The sequence below is a fragment of the Triplophysa dalaica genome, chromosome 9, assembly GCF_015846415.1.
Source record: "Triplophysa dalaica isolate WHDGS20190420 chromosome 9, ASM1584641v1, whole genome shotgun sequence".
Classification (NCBI taxonomy): Eukaryota; Metazoa; Chordata; class Actinopteri; order Cypriniformes; family Nemacheilidae; genus Triplophysa; species Triplophysa dalaica.
This window is the reverse complement of record NC_079550.1, coordinates 20874706-20894247: the sequence shown is the minus strand read 5'-3', so window position 1 is coordinate 20894247 and position 19542 is coordinate 20874706. Positions and strand designations below refer to the sequence as shown.

The 19542-nt window shown below is 40.4% G+C and overlaps 1 protein-coding gene across 4 annotated transcripts in view; it reads right to left on the bottom strand.

Annotated features, from left to right (window-relative positions):
- Positions 1-19542, bottom strand: part of fat3a (FAT atypical cadherin 3a) — a 111302-nt gene that overhangs the window by 45519 nt on the left and 46241 nt on the right. For all 4 annotated transcript variants that reach the window (XM_056756492.1, XM_056756494.1, XM_056756493.1 and 1 more), the window contains exons 2-4: positions 14527-17869; positions 3228-3346; positions 2933-3131 (exon numbers count right to left, since the gene is read on the bottom strand). In XM_056756492.1, the coding sequence (XP_056612470.1) occupies positions 2933-3131; positions 3228-3346; positions 14527-17851 (3643 nt within the window). In that variant the 5' untranslated portion in view covers positions 17852-17869. The remainder of the gene's footprint in view (positions 1-2932; positions 3132-3227; positions 3347-14526; positions 17870-19542) is intronic.

Genomic DNA, 19542 nt, shown 5'->3' with positions numbered 1-19542 from the left:
TATTTATTCATCTTCATCACTCCATCCATGCATTCTTTCAACAATCCATCCAACAATGCAATCTTTCATCCATCCATCCATGTTTTTTCTTTAATCCATATGTCCCTTCATCCATGCAATATTTTATCCATCCATCCAACCCTCACATACATTTATTCTTTCTTTCATTCATACATTCCTAAATGCATGTATTATTCCCTCCATAAAGTCCCCATCCATGTTTTTTTATCTCTCGATCTCTCGATCCTCATACCCCTTCATTCATCATCAATTTATCTATACATTCAACCCTCACAGGTATTCTTTCATGCATCAATGCATTCTTTAATCCATCATTTCACTATGCATGCATGTGTCCTCCATTATCAACTCTACTTTGTGTTTGACCCCCGGCACCATGTTTAAAGTCTGATTGGAGGTTTGAATGAGAACAAAATCATCAGGAGCAGAATGATGCTTAGGAAGCATGTATAAACAGCTCTGAAGTACTTAGGGGCTTAGGAAGTGTTTTCAGCCGACTGTGATGTTTAGGCAGCGTGTATATAAACTGCTCCGAACACAGGAGAGTTTAGGGATTGTGTTCAGGAAGCTGTGATGTTTAAGTAATGAATTATAATACAGGACTCTCAAAACAGTGTTTAGGGAGGGTGTGTAGTTCACACGAGGGTGAGAAAATAATGTTTTAATGCAAATCATCTCTTTAAACAGTCAGGGGAGTTGACACAACAAGTGAAGCTGTGTCTAGGGAGCGTGTGCAAACTCCAGTCTTGTGGAAGAACTAAAGATGTTTTGTTTGCAGTCACCTTCACAAACACTGCAGTGCATCGTCGTAATATCCTCATAACATCTGCCACCATCCACGCTTATTATCCACGCATATAAAAACACGCACAAATACAGGCTATGTTTTTCTGAGAAATGTGTCAATACGTAAACATTTCTTGGCGGCATGCAAAAACCTACGTGGCACGAAGCTGTAATTAACTGAACACACATAGCAAGGTTTACATTCTCAAAGCCATTAATGTCCTATACAGTACACTTGAATAAAACATAATCTTGGGTACATCTGCTATGTTTTAACTTTGCTTTAAAAGGAAAATAACGAAATGACCCTTGTTTTCACCTCTAAATTCATCCTCGCCGTATCTCTCGACAGTTTCTCCAGCAGCACACTCCTCTATACTTTAAACAGCCGTGTTTTTCAGAGAGCAGTAATTTCATCTCGCTCTCTGTGCTTGGCATATTTGACTCGGCATCAATAATTCATGCAATCTATATACATAAACAGACAAACAAGTTTCCCAATAACAGCTCGACAAACCGAGCAGCGTTGTGTGTCAGACACACACCCACACATCGAAAAGCAATGAGGCCGAAGAGCTCTGTCTTGAAGTTGGCAGGTGATCGGGTGATTCGGGCCTTGATCTGTCGGATTAACATTCAGACATCTTGTAAGACCCGAGTTCAATACTAGTTTAGATCAAATGATACAAATAATAGATAGACGGAGCACAACATAGATTAAACAGTTATATTTAGAGAGACAGATAGACACGCTGACTGACAATCAGATAGAAATAAATGCAAAAAACTTATGTTATGAGTTAAGTTGTGAGACAGAGATAGACAGAAATACATGCAGAAAGACTGACAGACAGACCCAGAGAGACGTACGTGTTTTATGATAACTCTGTGTATATGACAGAAATAATATATTTATAGACAGACGGAAAGAAAGACAGATAAACAGACTGAGAGACAGACAGAAATATAAACAAACAGACCAACGAGACAAACAGACTCAGACATGTAGACAAAGAGAGTCAGACAGACAGACTGACACAAAGACAGATAGATAGCATATTTGATGTCTTTCCTATTTGTACATGACAGAACAAAAACAACTAGACAGACAAAAAGACACAGAAATACAGACAGAACGACAGACACACGTATGCGCACACACACACACACACACAGACAAACACAGACAGACAGTCACAGAAAGATGGAAAGACAAACAGCTCCTATGTGGACATGTAAAACAAACAAAAAACAAATAGACAGAAAGAGAAAATACAGAGAGATAGACAGACGGATAGACAAGTAGAAAGATGTTGTGTGATATCTCTGTGTACATTTACTGTATGTGTGTGTAAATGTGTTTGTGTATCGGTCAGGGATCTATACGTTCAGTAATGAAGCATCTAACTGGACTGTTTTCCAGAAGGACCTATTGATGGTGGCCCGTGATTGATCTGTGACTGCAAATATGAAACACTTTTCCAGCCACACGCACAAAGACAGACAAAGAACAGAAACAAACTGATGCGCTTCCAGTATTTCATAAAAAACAAATCACTGCGTCATGGAAACAGGCACCTCATATCTAACCATGCAACACTTTCTGATCTCTCTCTCTCCTTACGCTGTCTGTTGTCTGTCTGACGGACTGACCTTCTCTGACCTTTATAAAGTTTTTAATTAGTATCTGAGCTTCTTGCTGACATGCACTGTGGGGTATGTGGCTGCAGGAAGGGCCTGTGGCTATGAAATTAATATGTCAATCAAAGGATGTTGCGCCGGCCAATCGGCGGCCGGGATTTACAGAGTGCTCAAGCGATGATGTCATAATGCGGTTGACTTAAGAACTCGCGCAACCCAGATGCGCATACATATTTAAATGCTTGAATTTAAATACCGAATGCAGTGGATGAATGCGTGTGAATGAAGAATGAGCTTAATCTGGACCGCAGAGACTTCTTTTTTTGCTTACACAAGTAAAACATTTTTTTTAACACTATCCTTTTTTCTTTAAATCACGTTGGGTAAAAATACGAGTTATACATAAACAGTACCATTCAGCACCACAACATTTCATTTTATATTTCTGTCACGTGAGAAGCTTTTTGATGATCGAGACACTAACCGGTGCGAGGGTTGATGCTGAAGAAGTTCTGCGGGTTGCCACTAGAGATGCGGAACGAAAGGTGGGGCTCGGTTTCCGTGGCGTCGGGGTCTTGCGCCTGGATCTGAATGATGGATTGGTCCTTCGGGGAGTTTTCTGGTATGGTGGCGTGATACATTGTTACAGATGTGAGGGGGGCGTTATCATTAACATCTTCCACCTGTTCAAACACACACATGCAAACTTTATAATAACAGACACTTTACGTGCATTAGAAAAGAAATGAACAGAAACACAAATATACTCTCGTATTTACCTGAATGTACACCTGCAGCGCAGCCGATTGAGGAACCACGCCCAGATCTGTGGCGTACACCGTCAGCCAATAGGAGTCCTGCGTCTCTCGATCTAACAGATCAGTGGTGTAGATCACACCTGCAAATGATAAAATATCAAAGTATCAAGTCACAAATGTGATTTTAATTATTTAATTTGTGTGCTTTTGCGTACACGCGATAACGCATCTGAAGCTTTAGATCAATATCCATAAGTCACTTATACGGCAAACATAGATCAAGGTCAGAATGACAGACAAACCTCAGGCGAAAAGAAACAAAAGAATCCCTGACCCTCAGACCTCAGAGACAGCCCAACATTAAAACTTTCCACCTCACCGTAAATTGAGGCCTTCGGTGTCTGGGACAAAAATTACAAAACGGCTGTGGTCAGAATAACTAAACAAGAGAAAAATACATCATTGTTGGACACAAATTCATCGCAAACAACACAACTTTGCTCTGCAGGGAATGTCGATGCCAGTCAAAACTGAAATCTTTTTACACGGTCATCTGGGTTTATATGGTATTGCAAAACAATAAAATCATGTTCACAACTGGGCAAGACGCTCTTCTGGTTAATGATTCTTGAGGAAAAGAATTGTATGATAATAATTATAACCAAATAATTGTACATTATTACTAAATCATATGAAGACTTTGGTTCCAAAATGAGATAACTCAGTTAAAAATCTTTTAACAATCATGTTTTTATTGTGTTTTATTGTGTTAGTTAGCTGTATTTTTTTTTATTATGACTTAAATCAAAACAAACCACCTGAAGTTTCATTGATATTACTATGAATGCACAAAAATAATGCAATGTTTACATAAAAAATATATATCTGAAAAATATCTGGACTCATTTTTAATTGATATAATATAATGCGCACATATTTCAGCTTAAGACTTGGTTCCATGGTAAGATTGTGTCAGATATCGAACACCATCTGATAGAAGAAAAGGATTTTGAAATACAGTCTGTGCTTCAGTGTGTGTGCGTGGACACATGTGTGACATTAATAATTCAGTGTGTTAGCCAGTAGGATTCAAAAAATCCTTTAGTTCATTGTGATAGAGTGCGAGGACATGTAATATATTCAGAACACCAGCAGAACTGCCTCAGGAACCTCGAAACCAGAGAAGACGTCGAGATAGAGAGAAAAGAGGAGCAAACGTGAGCGAGTGAGATCGAGAGAGAGAGTGTCGTTCTCTCTGAGGTAATATAAACTCACTTTAGCCAATCTGAGACACAGATTGGAAGTCCAGCCTCGACAAACCATCCAGTCATGTAACTCAATTTACCACAAACCAGCTCATTCAGCTACATTACACACATGTCAACTACATACTTATTTCAAAGCATTTCACCTCGCAAAACTGTGCCAATAACATCACGGCAAATATCTATATTTCTATCTATATTCACCTATATAGATATTTTTGCAAGAGAAAACCATTCAAAGTTAGTTTGTGAGAGGCAAAAGTGCTTTTTCCCTAAAAGACAGTCGTTTGCATTTTTACAGGGACTAAATATTTTAAGTTTTTAAACTGTTTTTCCAATGAAGCTTGTCCCCAAATATGTCATGTTTCACTTTGCTTCTGGAGACAGTTATGTCCACAAATTTATAGCTAAATATAAATTCAAACACTCCTGGTTAGACGCTGATATTTCTGCCAAAGCTGAGCGTGCAGATATGGAAGAGTGAGAGAGAGAACGCAAGCATGTGAAAATTGGGAGATTATTTTGCTTTCTCTTCAGAAGTTGTGTTCCTTCTTTCTGACCTAGAAAAGAACAAAATGAGTCAAAGAAAGCGCACATGTGTGTAAATATGTGTGTCATTGGTATAATGTCTGTAATCAAATATTAATGAGACGCCAATTATCTACATCCTGCCCTTCACAGCATCCATTAGCTGTAATAGTGCGTGCGTGTGTGTTGTAGCTCAAAAGCTTATTTGTATGTCCATATTCCAGCCAAACTGCAAGAACTCACTATTTTTCTTTTTTTCTTTAATTAATCTCTCTCAAATGTGTAGGTTTGTTAAAAAAATACACCAATTTGTATAAACAGCAGCGCAAATGATGTTTTTGTCAAATATTTCCCCCAGATCTGAGAACAATGATCAAAGCAGAGTATTTGATGTTTTTGGATCTGTACTTTCTGAAGATGCATAACAGCGCTGAAAACATCGGAAAATTCAACAATTGCGAGGAACTGTCGTGTCCTAAATGACAGAAGATGAGAGAGTTAAAGGGTTGTGGTCTTGTGCTCAAGTATTCAACGGTAATTTCATTAAACCGCTTGAAAGAGAATAGTTGTAGTTTAATTCCATTAACCAAACATCTGTAGCGATCAGACACGGGTGTTGTGACTTTATGTTTGCTGACACATCATATTCTACCATTCAAAAAATCATTTTAAAACCGGCTGTAACCTAGCAACCCAAATAAAGATCAGACACCAGATCCTGAAACTGACAAGTGTTCCCTCCATCATAAACATAGCAACAAACACACACAAGTGTGATCCAGATGTACTAAATATATCACGTTTATTTGAAGTTAGTTTAAATAAAGCTAATGAGCACTAGCAGAACGTGTGTGTGTGTGTGTGTCAGATGTGATATCTCAGTGTGTGCGTGTTAGATTGTGTAAGTCTGTATGTAGGAGTTTGGAGGTTCATTGCCTGTCTGGGTAGAGCGGCTCACATGTGTGTTTGACAGAAGGGCAGTTTCACGGATTCAGATGTATCAAAATATCCCTGTGGTTTTTAAAGAAGGCTGTTAAGAAGGTGATGACAGCAACCAGACTTCATTATCTCCCAAACACAACCTCACAACAGGCTAATCGCACATGCCTGTCATGACAAATCCCAACATGGCGTACCAACCATCAGTAAGTCAACTCCACACAACAAAATGATACAATATTACAATTACATAATGCAGTTTTCTCAACAATAATTTCAACAATTTTTATTTATAACATGTAGAAACAAAGTCGACCAAACTCTACTAAAAAGGTTTCAAGAGAAAATAGCAAAGCCCAAGAAAAGCTTTAGTTTTGAAACAGAAATAAAAAGTGCACTTATACATTTTTGTTACATATAGACACTTTAACATCTGAAGAACCTTTCTGGTTATTTGTGGCGAAAAAGGTTCTCCAGTTTATAAAAAAGTAAAAAAGAGATGGTTCTTCGAGGAACTAAAAACGCTTCTTCACTGGAATCGCTGTGAAGAACCTTTAAAGCACCTTTATTTTTAACAGTTTATGCCAAGGTAACATTGACAGGTACTTATTCCATTTTTATAATAATAAAAATTATAAACACATTTTTAAAATAATAAATATATAGGAAGCAAGTCAAATTTTCTTGCACCAAACAAAGTCACAAATCACGATTAACGACAATTGGCCACTTTCTCGCCTCTCACAATTTAAAATAACACAGTTTTTGTTTCATGTAACATGAAAATGACCTGAATCGAATAACAAATGTTAATTTTGGGTCCTTTAGCAAAGATCACTGCTGTAAACTACATACACTGAAATGAACAAGTTTGATTTATATTTTAAAGGAGCAAAGATGGTCTTGTTTTTTCCATACGTCCTCGCAGGCTTTTTCCAAAACACCGAATGGAGCAACACATCATCTGTTCCAGGAGAAAAATAGAAGAATTTTCCTCTGTGCTTTGAAATACCGCCAGCTATTTCTGTTCTTCCACTGAACTCTAGAAAGCTCTGGGACTTTATGAACAAAACATCTAACCGTAGACAACAAGATGAAAAAGTAGAGAAAATTCAGCCAGCCAGCTCACACAAGGGCATCTCCTCCATCTTCAGAGAGAAACCTACAGCAGGGCTAACTCAAAACCATCTTGAATAGGTAGTGCTTCACCGATATATTGAGGTCACATAGACCCAGACTGGACAGAACATCTGCTTAGTCATTCAAAGGAACATTATACAGAAATGAGGACTTCCTGGAAATGCACAAACTTCTGGTTGATGTCAAGAGTGTTTGTGGGTCACTACTGACTACCATCAGACCGGAAGACATATTCCCGAGGGTGCAGCCATGCATTAGTGCATGCTCATGGACGTTAGTCAGGGTAGACGGCTTATTTAATGCGATTTAATTGAAAACGAGGCTGTGGGAGATAGCGGCGGTCTGTACAGACATGGGAGAAATATGAGCCACATTAACATCTCAACCTCTGGCGTCACTTCGCAAGCATGTCTGCAAGTCAGAGGTATTCTTTTATGTCTTTTTACAATAAAAAAATTGCAAGACGGATCAATTGAGAAAGATGTCAATGATTTATTTTTTTAATGTATGTATAATGCAAGTCATTTTTAAAGTGAAAAGGATACAATTATATATAATTTATTTAATTTCCATAGTTAAGTTTCGCATCAATGCAGAGCAGTTGAGCAGAAATAACAATGTTGAAAAATACAGACCAAGAGATTACCAAGATTACCAAGACTAAAAATGTTAAAACATTTCTGTTTACTGAAATCAAACAAAATATGGGATTAAAAATGATATGAAAAGCAAAACTAAAATTAGAAATGATGCCACAATAATAAACGGAAATAAATATAAATTCAACTGGTATAGCAACCGTAAAAACAATAAACAATATAATGTGGCCAATATATATATATATTTTTCAAAAACCTAAAAAACTCAAATCAATAAAATAAAAAATAAAAATGAACTATTATAAACTATAACACACACATAGAAAAACTACATACAAAAAATGAAATAATAAGAAAAGAAATCATAAAAAACTATTCTAAGTCTTCCATTAGATGAACATTAGCAATAAAATATAATAATTAATAATATTTGAAACATGCATGTAGAATTTAATCGAACAGTTATACTGTTATACTGCATAGAAGGACATATTAAGAATGTCCTTCTATAACCTCAAACCCTATTTTTTGTTACCATTATTGTAAATCACTCTTTATATTTTTCACTGGGTTTTGTAAATATATTGTTTTTAATTTCCTGAGAAACAGCGAATTTGTACCGAGTTTGCAGAAGGACAGTTATGAGTTATAGCACTGAAGTGTAAGTGTAATATAATGTATAAATGTGAATACTGTATGTATGCATAAGGATATTGTGTATACATTATGCAAATAAAATAAAATATGAATTAAATAAAAGATGTACCATACAAACACACTGAATGTGTTGTGTGAGGAACACATCATCTTGTGTTTAGTGCTGCTTCATCAGACAGATCTCGAAAACTCCTACGCATACTTGGCAAAAAAACAAAACAAGAGAGAGACAAACGAAAGAGACAAAGACGGGAAAGTCAGAAAGAATCAAAAGAAAGCAGACAATGAAGGACGAAACACTGAAAGGGTTTAATTGAGTCTGTCATTTCGGTGAGCTCACCCGGTTCCTCCTATTAGTGTGTGACTATATTTAGGACCGCGGGCCTTGTGGGGTTTTATAAGGCACCAGAGCGACTTTCATCCGATCACATCAGGTTATGTGACCCTACCATTGAACCTCCGCCAGACGGTGACGGGGGAATCGGAGTAAAATTGTCAGGGACAGGTGTATGACGACGCTCCGAGTCAAGTTTATGTGGCTGGCGGCGAATTTTCAGCATCTGACTGGATGTGATGTGACTTGCATTTGACCGCAAAAAAAAACGTAAACCCTTGTCAACTAGACAGCATTCTTCACTATCACACAGCTGTAGGTGTGTTTAATGGTCAATTTAAATGTGCAACCTGTTTATAAAGCCCCACAATGCTGTGTAAGTAGTCAACTCAGAAAGCTTTGGAGCACAGCCACTGCATCTTGGACCTAAACACCAAAAAGCCCCAACAGTGCTTTTCCAATAAACACAGCCGTGAAGCCGTGATTATGTTCTGCCTTTGTTTCTGACTCCGGCCCAAAGCGTTTAAACACAATAGAGGACAACACAAAATAGCACACCTTCCATCAGAGCCTAACCTGATCAATCAAACCCATTGATCGCTGTAATGGAGGTTATTACGTCTGCACGGTTCTCCAGGTTCTGTTCTGCTAAAACCAGAACAACCGGCTAGAAAACAAGCAGACATGCAGAGTCATTAGAGGACAATAATTCCTCAGTAAATACGTTTGGAGATGACCGCCTCTAAAACAGCTTGTAGTTGACAGAGCGGATTGACTTCACATGTTCTCCGGTGGGACCTTCGTGAAAACTACTTTCTCTGATGACGTTATTCATTCATTTATACAATTCATATATATTTAAAAAGAGTATTCCAGGTTTTTCCAATGAAACGCATCTGTGGCACTGCTGTCGCTTACCAACTCTTAAAATAACGCACTTCAAGTTAAATAAAATACAATTTCCTCTTCTGCGTTTTACTGTAAACAGCACTTCTAAAATGAACAATGTTTGTGCTTCAAATAAAACCTAAATCTGTGTTTACTAGCTAAACTATGGTTAACACAATTGAACCGTGGTTTTGCCACATTACCCACAGTTCGATCATGATATTTGTGGTGACTTTTACTATAATAAACCATAGTTAATTTACAAAAGGGAAGCGTTTTCAGAAAAAATTCGACCTTCACATTCATTTGGCCTAATAGAAACATGTGGTAAGTGAATTACTGTGCTTTTCAATTCTAACATACATAGTGTACTAATGTGCATTCATAAAACGGAACCGATCTAATTTAGTTTTATGTTAAGTTGTAAATAACCTAGAATATTCCTTCTGTCCTGCGGTAGTAAAGGATCAAGGCGGCTAACAGCAGGCTGGGTTGTTTCACCAGCGAGGAAAGCACTTAACCCTCAGGACGCTCCGCGGGGACCGACTGCGCAATTACAACACTGTGAGTCCCTGCAGATGAAGAGCGTCTGTTCACTGGCGGGAATAATGAGCCTTCGTATTTGTGTTCGGCATTTCTGATGTTCCGATCGCGAAGCCTCGACTTCTGGTTTGTGCTGCACATTCGCTTGAACGCCGAAAATTGGCTATAGCGTGCACGTTTGACCGAGGTTTCGGCTCCAGATTGAATTTCCTTTTGTGTACCTGCTCTCTAAATTGCTTTCTAAGTCGCGATTGCATGTACAAAGACACGTGTGAAGTATGTCCTTTCAGCATGTGTGTGTGCTCTTTAAGCTGTAATTGCATCTGTAGAGTTGCTCTCGGTCCCGGGGTGATTTATGGCTGACGCCAGCACACAGCTAACAAGGGCAATAAATTCACCCACTCGCTACTGCAAAATGTGGGTGTGCGCGAGGGTGCGGATGCATGTGTATCCGTGGGTATTTACAAACGTGCAATTATGTCATGCGATGTATAACGCATAAGCTACCCTGCGCCCTCATTCTTTCCGTCAGAAGAATAGAGACACATGCACACCCCGCACAGGAACAGCTGTATGCAAACAGTTGCATAGACTCATCATTAGAATACTGACTCATGAGGGACACAGACTAGATGACCTTTGACACTGGTGTCTTATCCTTCGACCCCTAAGGATCCGGTGACCCTCGGGTAAGATCCGCGTGCATGCATATAGATTAAATTCTTTCTTGTGTGTGTGTGTGTCCATGCATTGAGAAAGAAACACCACATTAATGAGGTTTACTCGGCATCTTTTGCAATAAGCTATCGAGAAAGCTCTGTAAATGTTTCACATCAAACCCTCAAATCTGACCCACAATATAGCCTTTAACAAGTCAACCATAAATAAACCTTAAGGCTGCAGGGCTATTTTTGAGCCGCTAGCTGCACCAAACAGAATTGCAAAAATGGTTTTCCAACACAATATACAGGTAGATCCATCACTATCTCACATCATCGGTTGAGCCAATGTTCCTTTATGAGGACCGCAATTCAGTTTGGTGATGCTAAACATTTGTGTTCATAAAATGGAAGTCAATGAGGTTGGCACACATCAGACTATCTTGTTTTGTGTACAGAAGAAGAAAGAAAATCCTATAGGTTGATAAAAAACTTTATTTTTGGCTCAACTTTCATTTCGTTGGGGTTTTACCATATGTTACAACTCAAATGTCGAAGATGCCTCAAAATCACAAATCATACCTCGAACCCTGTAAGACTAAGCCTGACGTTCTCAAAGACTCATGGACAGACTTTGATCCACCTGCAGGCATGACACAAATCTCTCCGATCCACGCCTAGCACAGTAATACAGTACAGGACTGGACTTAAAGACTCTTCTTTGTTGTTGTCAGCGAGTTTAAAAAGAACAAGGCGACTGTTCTGTACCTGTATGTTTTTGATTCATGCCCTTTCTAAAGGCCAGTGTGAACTCTCTCGTGTCAGTCTTTAAAGAAACGAACCGACATTCCCGGCTTTACCTCCTCTTACCGACTCTCTCATTCCACGGAAAGGTGAAAGTCCACAGAAGATCTGAGAGTCGTTTTAAAACCTCCAGATCATTTCAGGGTGAGTGCACACACTCTCTGCCCTATGCACCCCAAACTCTTTCATCCGATTTTTTATCCTTTCCTCTCAAACATCTCTGTTCGCATGGCGTGTCGAGTCTCGCTGACCTCATCTCCTTTAAGAATAACACACACAGTCATCAAACACCTTCTTTTATACCACACTCTTCTATTTCAGTATTTATTGTACCTCTAAAACACCTTAGAGCCTGTCAGAGGTCACAAACACGTTCACATATACTTCATCTGAGCTACTACACAAACAGGTTAATTCAGGCACCAGATATTAACCTTTCCTGAAAGAAATGTGAGGCAAAACACATCATCATGACACCAGAGCAGCAGCCAAGATATTCTGAGTGATGCGGTCGCTAGAGTGTGAGTGGTTGCTAGGGTATTCTGGGTGGTTGCAGGGTAGTTTCTTATTAGCTGAAGTCAACAAACAACCTAAATCTCTGTGATATATTCTAGGTCTCTAGACAAGACAGCATGACAATTGATTTCTTGCCGAGTATTTACAGTCTTGTTTTCCAGTACAAATATCGAGACATAATTAAATCAAAATGCGAAGCGAGACACATTTTGTTATCCTAAAGGAAGTTATTTTCTCTTGGTTTGAGCATAAACTCTTTAACTTCAAAAGTAAATGTTTCTTGATTTAAGAACGTTTAGAAATTTGTACTGGAAAGCTAGACCATAAATAAAGAGTGAAAATGTTTTATATAAGATTTATTAAACAATATATCATCCACAAAGTACAAAGATTAGGTCTGATTGCTAAAGAAATACAACCACAGTACATCTTATATCCCCCCACACACACACAAAAACTTATTTGTTTTTTATTTTATTTCCAGCATAAATAAATAACCATTCTTAAATCAAGATTTATTAACTTGACATGAAAGATTTCTTGACAATTTAGATCTTGTTTATAAAATAAATAAATTATGTGCATACAAATAATGCATATATAGTAACAAGTTTATGCATAAAATATGGAAAAGAAATTACGTGAGAGGTATAAAATACACACCTATGTTTAATACTTCAGCTAATCCCAAGTATGTGCAGTAATAAGTGATTATAAAAAAACTAGGGATGTCACGAATTTCGAATATTCGATTAGTTAATTTAATTACAGAATTTCGAATAGTGTGTGCGATCTTAAAAAAATTGCCGTGTTCTCACGTGTAATGTGTTCATGTAACCAAAGGTGGCGCTGCCAATAACGACGCACCTAAATCCTAAAGGCTGTCAATCAAGAGACAGTAGAGGAAAACATTTTCTCACAAGAATTGTTAAGGAAGTTACGCACACTGTAGACCCGCGTGGCATAACAGATACGATAAATTGAGATGGTGCAAAAAAGATTTCTGTGTGGGGGTCCTTTAATAAAATGAATGAGAATAAAGTGCAAAGCAAACTCTGCAATGCAAAGCTGGCTTATCATGGATCATCAACTACGATGCACAATCATTTGAGGGCGAAGCACCCATCAGGTCCATCCACAGGTCAGCAATCAGTTGCAAGTTTTATGGTCAGACAAACCAATTTGGATGCCAGACGGGCGGAGCAAATAACGGCTCTAACTAGCAAGATGATCGCTAAGGATATGCTTCCGATCAGCTTTGTCGAAGGAGAGGGCTTTAAAAATCTTATGGAGTTTTTACAGCCCGAGTTTACTGTTAGTCTAGAAAAACTATCACTGCCAGACTGGAGAAACTTTTTCATGGCAATAGAAATGGAAGCATTTTGAGTTATTAATTCATGAAATCATTCCGGACTGTTAATAAATGCCGTCATTCGGTTAATATGTTTTAACATGTTTTAAGTCTGGTCTAAAATCTTTATGGTTTTAATATATTTTCTTTGATCGATCACACTGTTTTTTTTGGTGGTATAAATGCGCATGCTCATATTTTACAAGGAAATGTCCTAGCGTTGTATGAGCGGTTGATGCTGATCGACGTACTGTTAATAAGTGCCGTCATTCGGTTGTTAATATATTCATGTTTCAGCACGTTATTTTAGCTTTATGTAAGATTGCCTATTCCATAATAAATAAAGCAGTGTGTCGTCACGGATTTAAAGCGTAAATGGTCTCTCTCTCTCTCTCTATTTGTTTGTGTGTGTGTAATACTGTAAATGCGTCGGGGAGGGGCGCGAATTTCGAATAATTTTCGAATAGTTCTCATCGATCTTCGAATGTTATTTTCTTTATTTTTAATGCCCATCCCTAAAAAAAACACAAGAAACAAATAAATAAAAGCGCCATTCAAAGATTCAGTCGCCCAGTGTCAACATTCACACACTCCTCTATGTTTAAATCATCACCTGCTGATATACACACACCTACACATGTCCTCTGTCTGACAAACAGAAAACATGACCGAAACCAGATCCTGATAGAATAATGCACATGTTGTACTGAATGAAACATTAAACCATCACTCTATCAAAATCTCCATCGTTTTCCATTTACTCCCCCTCCATCTAAACTGTCAAAATGCGACCTAAATAAAATGTAGGCCAATGCAGTGTTTAACTAGCCTGAGGAGATAGACACTGACTACTGAAGTCTTTTCACTCTTTATTTGTCCCAGGAATTCACTGTAAGTGACACACTGCAGCGGTTTACTTTTCTTTTCAATATCTGCTTCAATTCAATATCGAGCTATTTAATGCCCTACAGTTTTGTGCGGACAAGCTATAACACAGCGAAAACCGACAGCATTTCAGATATTACAAGCAATTGTGTGTAATGAAATAAAAACAACAGCACATTCGTCACTAAAACAATTATCCGCTCAACACATACCCGTCTCCTCGTCGATGGTGAATCTCCCGAGACCGCTCCCATCACGTATGGAATACTGCACCTGGCCATCCCTCCCCTTGTCATCGTCCCGTGCGGATACCTGCAGCAAGGAGGTCCCGATGCGAGCGCTTTCCTTTACCGATCCGTTCATGGCGAAATTGGAGAAATATGGCGCGTAGAGGTTTTCATTGACATCCACAACTTCCAGTTCTACGAAGCTAACTGACAGGAGTGAGACTGGTCTGCCTTTGTCTTTTGCCCGGACTGTTAGGTTAAAGAACTGCTGAGTTTCGTAATCCAGCTCCTTGGTTAGCCGAATGGCACCGCTTGTCTTGTCCACCTCGAAACGCCCGTCGTAGTCATTAGCGAGTGAGTATCGCACCTGTCCGCCGAGTCCCAGGTCAGGATCTTGTGTGTCAAGCCAAGCGATGACGGTGCCAACCGGCAGGTCCTCTAATGCACGGGCACTCACAACATTTGGGATAAAAGCAGGTGGACAGTCATTAACATCGTCCAGTATGATTTTCAAAGTTGTTATTGAAAATTGCTGCGCTCCTCGCTCTGCCCGGTCTCGTGCTTCAACTTTTAATGTGAACAAGGGGAAAAACTCACGGTCTATTTGACCCGCAACGTACACGATACCATTGGAGCTGTTAATGCCAAACTGTGATGTGCTGGTGAGTAGGGAATACTGGATCTCACCATTGAGACCTTGATCTTTATCTGTGGCCTCCACTTGGATCACCTCAGTGCCAACAGGAGTGTTTTCAGGAATGCGGGCATGGTAGCCGGCGTCTTGAAGAAACTGCGGTGCGTTGTCATTAGCGTCTGCTATGTAAACTGTAAGAAGTCGCCAGGCGGATCGTTGAGGTTGGCCTAGATCATAAAGTGTGATGTTTAGAAGGTATCTGTCAGTACTTTCACGGTCTAATGGAAGGAAAACGCTTATCATGCCGTTCTGGATTCCAATCGTGAAACAGCTATCCGTGTTGCCATCAGCTATGGAGTACAACAGCTGTCCGTTGAACCCGGTGTCGCCATCGTACGCTTTCACCTGAAACACATTCGTGCCGATCTCTACATCCTCACGTACGGTAATGTCCGTGGGGAATGATTTGTCAAACTGTGGCGTCTGACGGTTCACAGAAAACAGGTCAATAAAGCCTTCCTCTATTTTGGGTTTACTGTTAGCTTTGGCTTTCTTTAAAAGTTTCTCAGCCAGACGTTGTGCTACTCTGGTTTCTGTGCAGCTAAAGCTCTTGGGCGGCATTTTGCCTTGCACTACGGATATGTTCACAAACATAACATCTGAGAAGTGTTCCCCATCTGTGGCGGTAATTTTTAGACTGAAGGTGTTTCTGGGCACAGCTGTGGTGAGGGAACGGGCTAAAGTCATGACGCCCGAATCGGGATTTAATTCGAAGTACCCTCGTTCGTTCCCAGAGAGAATCTTATATTTGACTAGCTCCAACTCATCAATGTCTATGGCGGACATTGTGGTGATAACCTCACCGACTGGAAGTTCCCTTGAAACTACACCTAAGCAGTCTACTTTCTCAAAAAGAGGCTTGTTATCATTAACGTTCTCTAGATGCACAGTGACGTTGACTTCGCTCTCCCGTCTGTATGGTGAACCCCAATCGGAAGCACGGACCACAAAACTAAAGCTCTCTAAGGAAGATTCAAAGTCCAGTTCTTGTAATGTAGTGACAGCACCAGTGAACTGCTGCACGCTGAAGGGTAACGTTGTCAAACTGGCCATGCTGTACGTGATGTAGCCATTTTCCCCATGGTCCCCATCAGAAGCCGTCACCACCACAACAGTAGTGCCTACGGGAACACTCTCATTGACAAATACTTCATATGACTGCTGAGTAAACGTAGGAGCATTGTCATTGGCATCTTCTAGTACTACCCTAACCTTGACCCTAAGACCGCTGTCTACTTCTAGAACCTCTAGCTCAAACAGTTCTTGCGTGAGTTGGGTAAGCCAGCGTATCGTACTGATAACCCCTGTAATGGTGTTAATACCGAAGAACACAGAATCAGGAGACGGTGTGAGGATGTACTCTGCATCGTCCGGCTCTGGTTGGAGCTTTACGGCCTCCACGACAGTACCAGGCGGAGCAACTTCACTTAGAAGAACTTGGTATTCATCCTTCTGAAACCGGACCTCCTTCGGGGTCGGTCGTGACAGCTGAAGGTGCATCACATGCACAGCGGAGAACTTCTGAGGTGTTCCACGATCCCGTGCTTGCAAGCTGAGGTTTAATCCAAACGGATAGCTGTCCCAATTGAACTCACCGGTTGCGCGTAGTACGAACTCATTCGAACCTTTCTGACTCCCGTCCTCCTCCATCGGCATTTCCTCACTTCGCACCTCAGTCCTTTCAACGCTGAAGAGCTCGAGAAGGTCCCCGGCGACAATGGACACAGTCTCGATCTCGCCATTTACACCTTGGTCAGCGTCCTCTACAGTGATCACTGCAACCACAGGTGATTTCTCAGTCCACACTGGTGCCAACGTGACGAAACTCAACGTTGGCGAGTGCTCATTAGTTCTTTCAACGTGAACGAACAGTTTGGCTGTGCTGCTTACGCCATTATTCCCATACAGCTTCATTCCCCGGTCCACTGCTTGAATCTCTAGATCGTAGCGGCTTTGAATGTCTACATCTAGCTTTCCGCTAAGAGAAACAACACCGCTAGTTGGGTGGACGGTGAACAGTTCCATTCGCTCTTTAAAAAAGTAATAAAACTCTCCATTTGAACCAATGTCGGCGTCCGTTGCCGTGACCTGTGCTATGCTGGTGCGAAGCGGTGTGCTTTCCGCAATGGTAACCGAATACGTCGTTGGGGAAAAAAGGGGTCGTAGATCGTTCATATCCAACACCTGCACGCTCACTTTAGTCCAGGCTTCAAGCGTATCCCCCTTAATAGAAGCTTTAACCGTCAACATATAGTTATCCTGAACTTCACGATTCAAGATGGCGGCATTTCCCCCTTTGGTACGTATCCTCAAAAAGCAGAAATCTCCCAGAGTATACTCCTCAGCCTTGAAGAATCCCTCCTCGTCCCCAGAGGTGATGCGATACCTAACCTCCCACCAGTGCTGGTGCAGAGGGATGCCCATGCGCACCTGGCTGGCAGAGTAGGTGCGGGCGGCCGAGTTCTCGTAGACCGACGCATGGTACAGCGGCTGGGTGAACTCAAGGCGGGGCCTGTCACCTTGGCAGTGGCCTGGAGGCGGAGAGAAGAGTAGCAGGAAGGCCAATTGTAGGAGAACAGCCCATACGCCTGCCCAAAGGGCCATGCTCACTGCCATCCCATCACCAATCCCATACTGCAAACAGAAAGAGAAAGAGGAGACATTAGCCAGAACAAATGACATGACAGTACAAACCGATTCTTCATATCTGAGGTCAGTCAAATAGATCAATCACATCAAGCAGAGAACGGGTGGCATACAGGGAACCACAAGCCGAATGACATCACTACCCAGATCTCAAAACGGACACTGACACACAATTATATAGTAGAGAAAAACCATGAGGATGCAAGTCAGGAAAATTCTCACACACAGGAAAAAAAGCAGCAGATTGCAAGTTCAGAACAAAATAATTATAGAGAACGAAACATTGAAAATACTGCACATGAAAATAGAAGCACACCGTCAAAATTTTATGTTAGAACAATTGGGATAGTTGTTTATTCAGCAATACAATGGTGTGTGATAGCGTGTTTGTGTGTAACTATGAGGAAAAAACTGTACTTGGAAGTGAGCAAACATTCATTTTAACATTTTAAACTCAAAATATTTGTTCATCATAATCCAAAAAATATTTCTTTGAGAGATTTGTTTAGAATTATGGTCTGCGGTTCTTATTCAGACTTGCATTATAACCAAGTTTATGTCTGCAAGTAAGATATAACGTGTGTGTGTGCATCACTTCCAGTTTTAGACATGGATTTTTTTTGCGCCTTGAGGGACGGTTAGGATGTGATCCAGTCCACAGCAATGCAACAATGTCGCCACCATTTGCACACACACATACACATCCATACACTGAATACACACACACGTTTACCAAATATACTCACACACAGATCTGCTGTGGTCAGCCCACACATGACTCAGCACACACATTTCTTGTTCCACCTCTAATGATATCCTACAGCACACTCACCAATACAGACACACAAATTGGAAAAGACACACAGGAACGTGCACACTTCTCGAAATGCAGAGATCAGCTTATTTTATCTCTCCAGGTCTCGCTCACTCCCTGTCCGTCATACTCTTGTGCTCTGGCTCTGTGTGTCCACATAAATACTGAAAGACAGACTGTCAGATTAAAACCAGCAGTCGTTTGGAACAGTCAAGGTTCAGTACGCAAACAGCATCTCTTCTCCCCTAAAGCCTTGTTTAAATGGACCAAACCTCTGACTTAGATGAGCAGAGATTCCACACACAATACAAACACAAAGCCTGCTTTCAAAATATCCAGCTTACAAAGATATATTCTAAAAGGTTTTTCTAAGGCTCTGTCGGGATGTCAGATACGTGGACAAATGTCTTGTATGAATGATTGAATGAGGCATTTATATAGCAATTTATTGTGTATTGCTGCACACCCAATGTGCTTAGAATCATATGAAGGGGGCGTCTCCTCGATAAACAACAGTGTGGAGCATCCACCTGGATGATGTGACGGGAGACTCGGTAAACGGCACCAGTGCGATCACCACACACCAGCTATAGGTGGAGAGGAGAGAGAGACAATTGGGAGGGTGGGGATTATTAGGAGGCCTTGATTGACAAGGGCCAGTGGATGGAATCTGGCCAGGACATCGGGGTTACGCCCCTACTCTTTATGAGAAGTTTAATGACTTCAGGGATTAAGGCTCATCCAAAGGACAATGCTTTTTACAGTAAAGTGTGCCCATCACTGTACTGGGGCATTGGACCCACACAGACCACAGGGTGAGCGCCCGTGTTGGTCTCACAAACACATC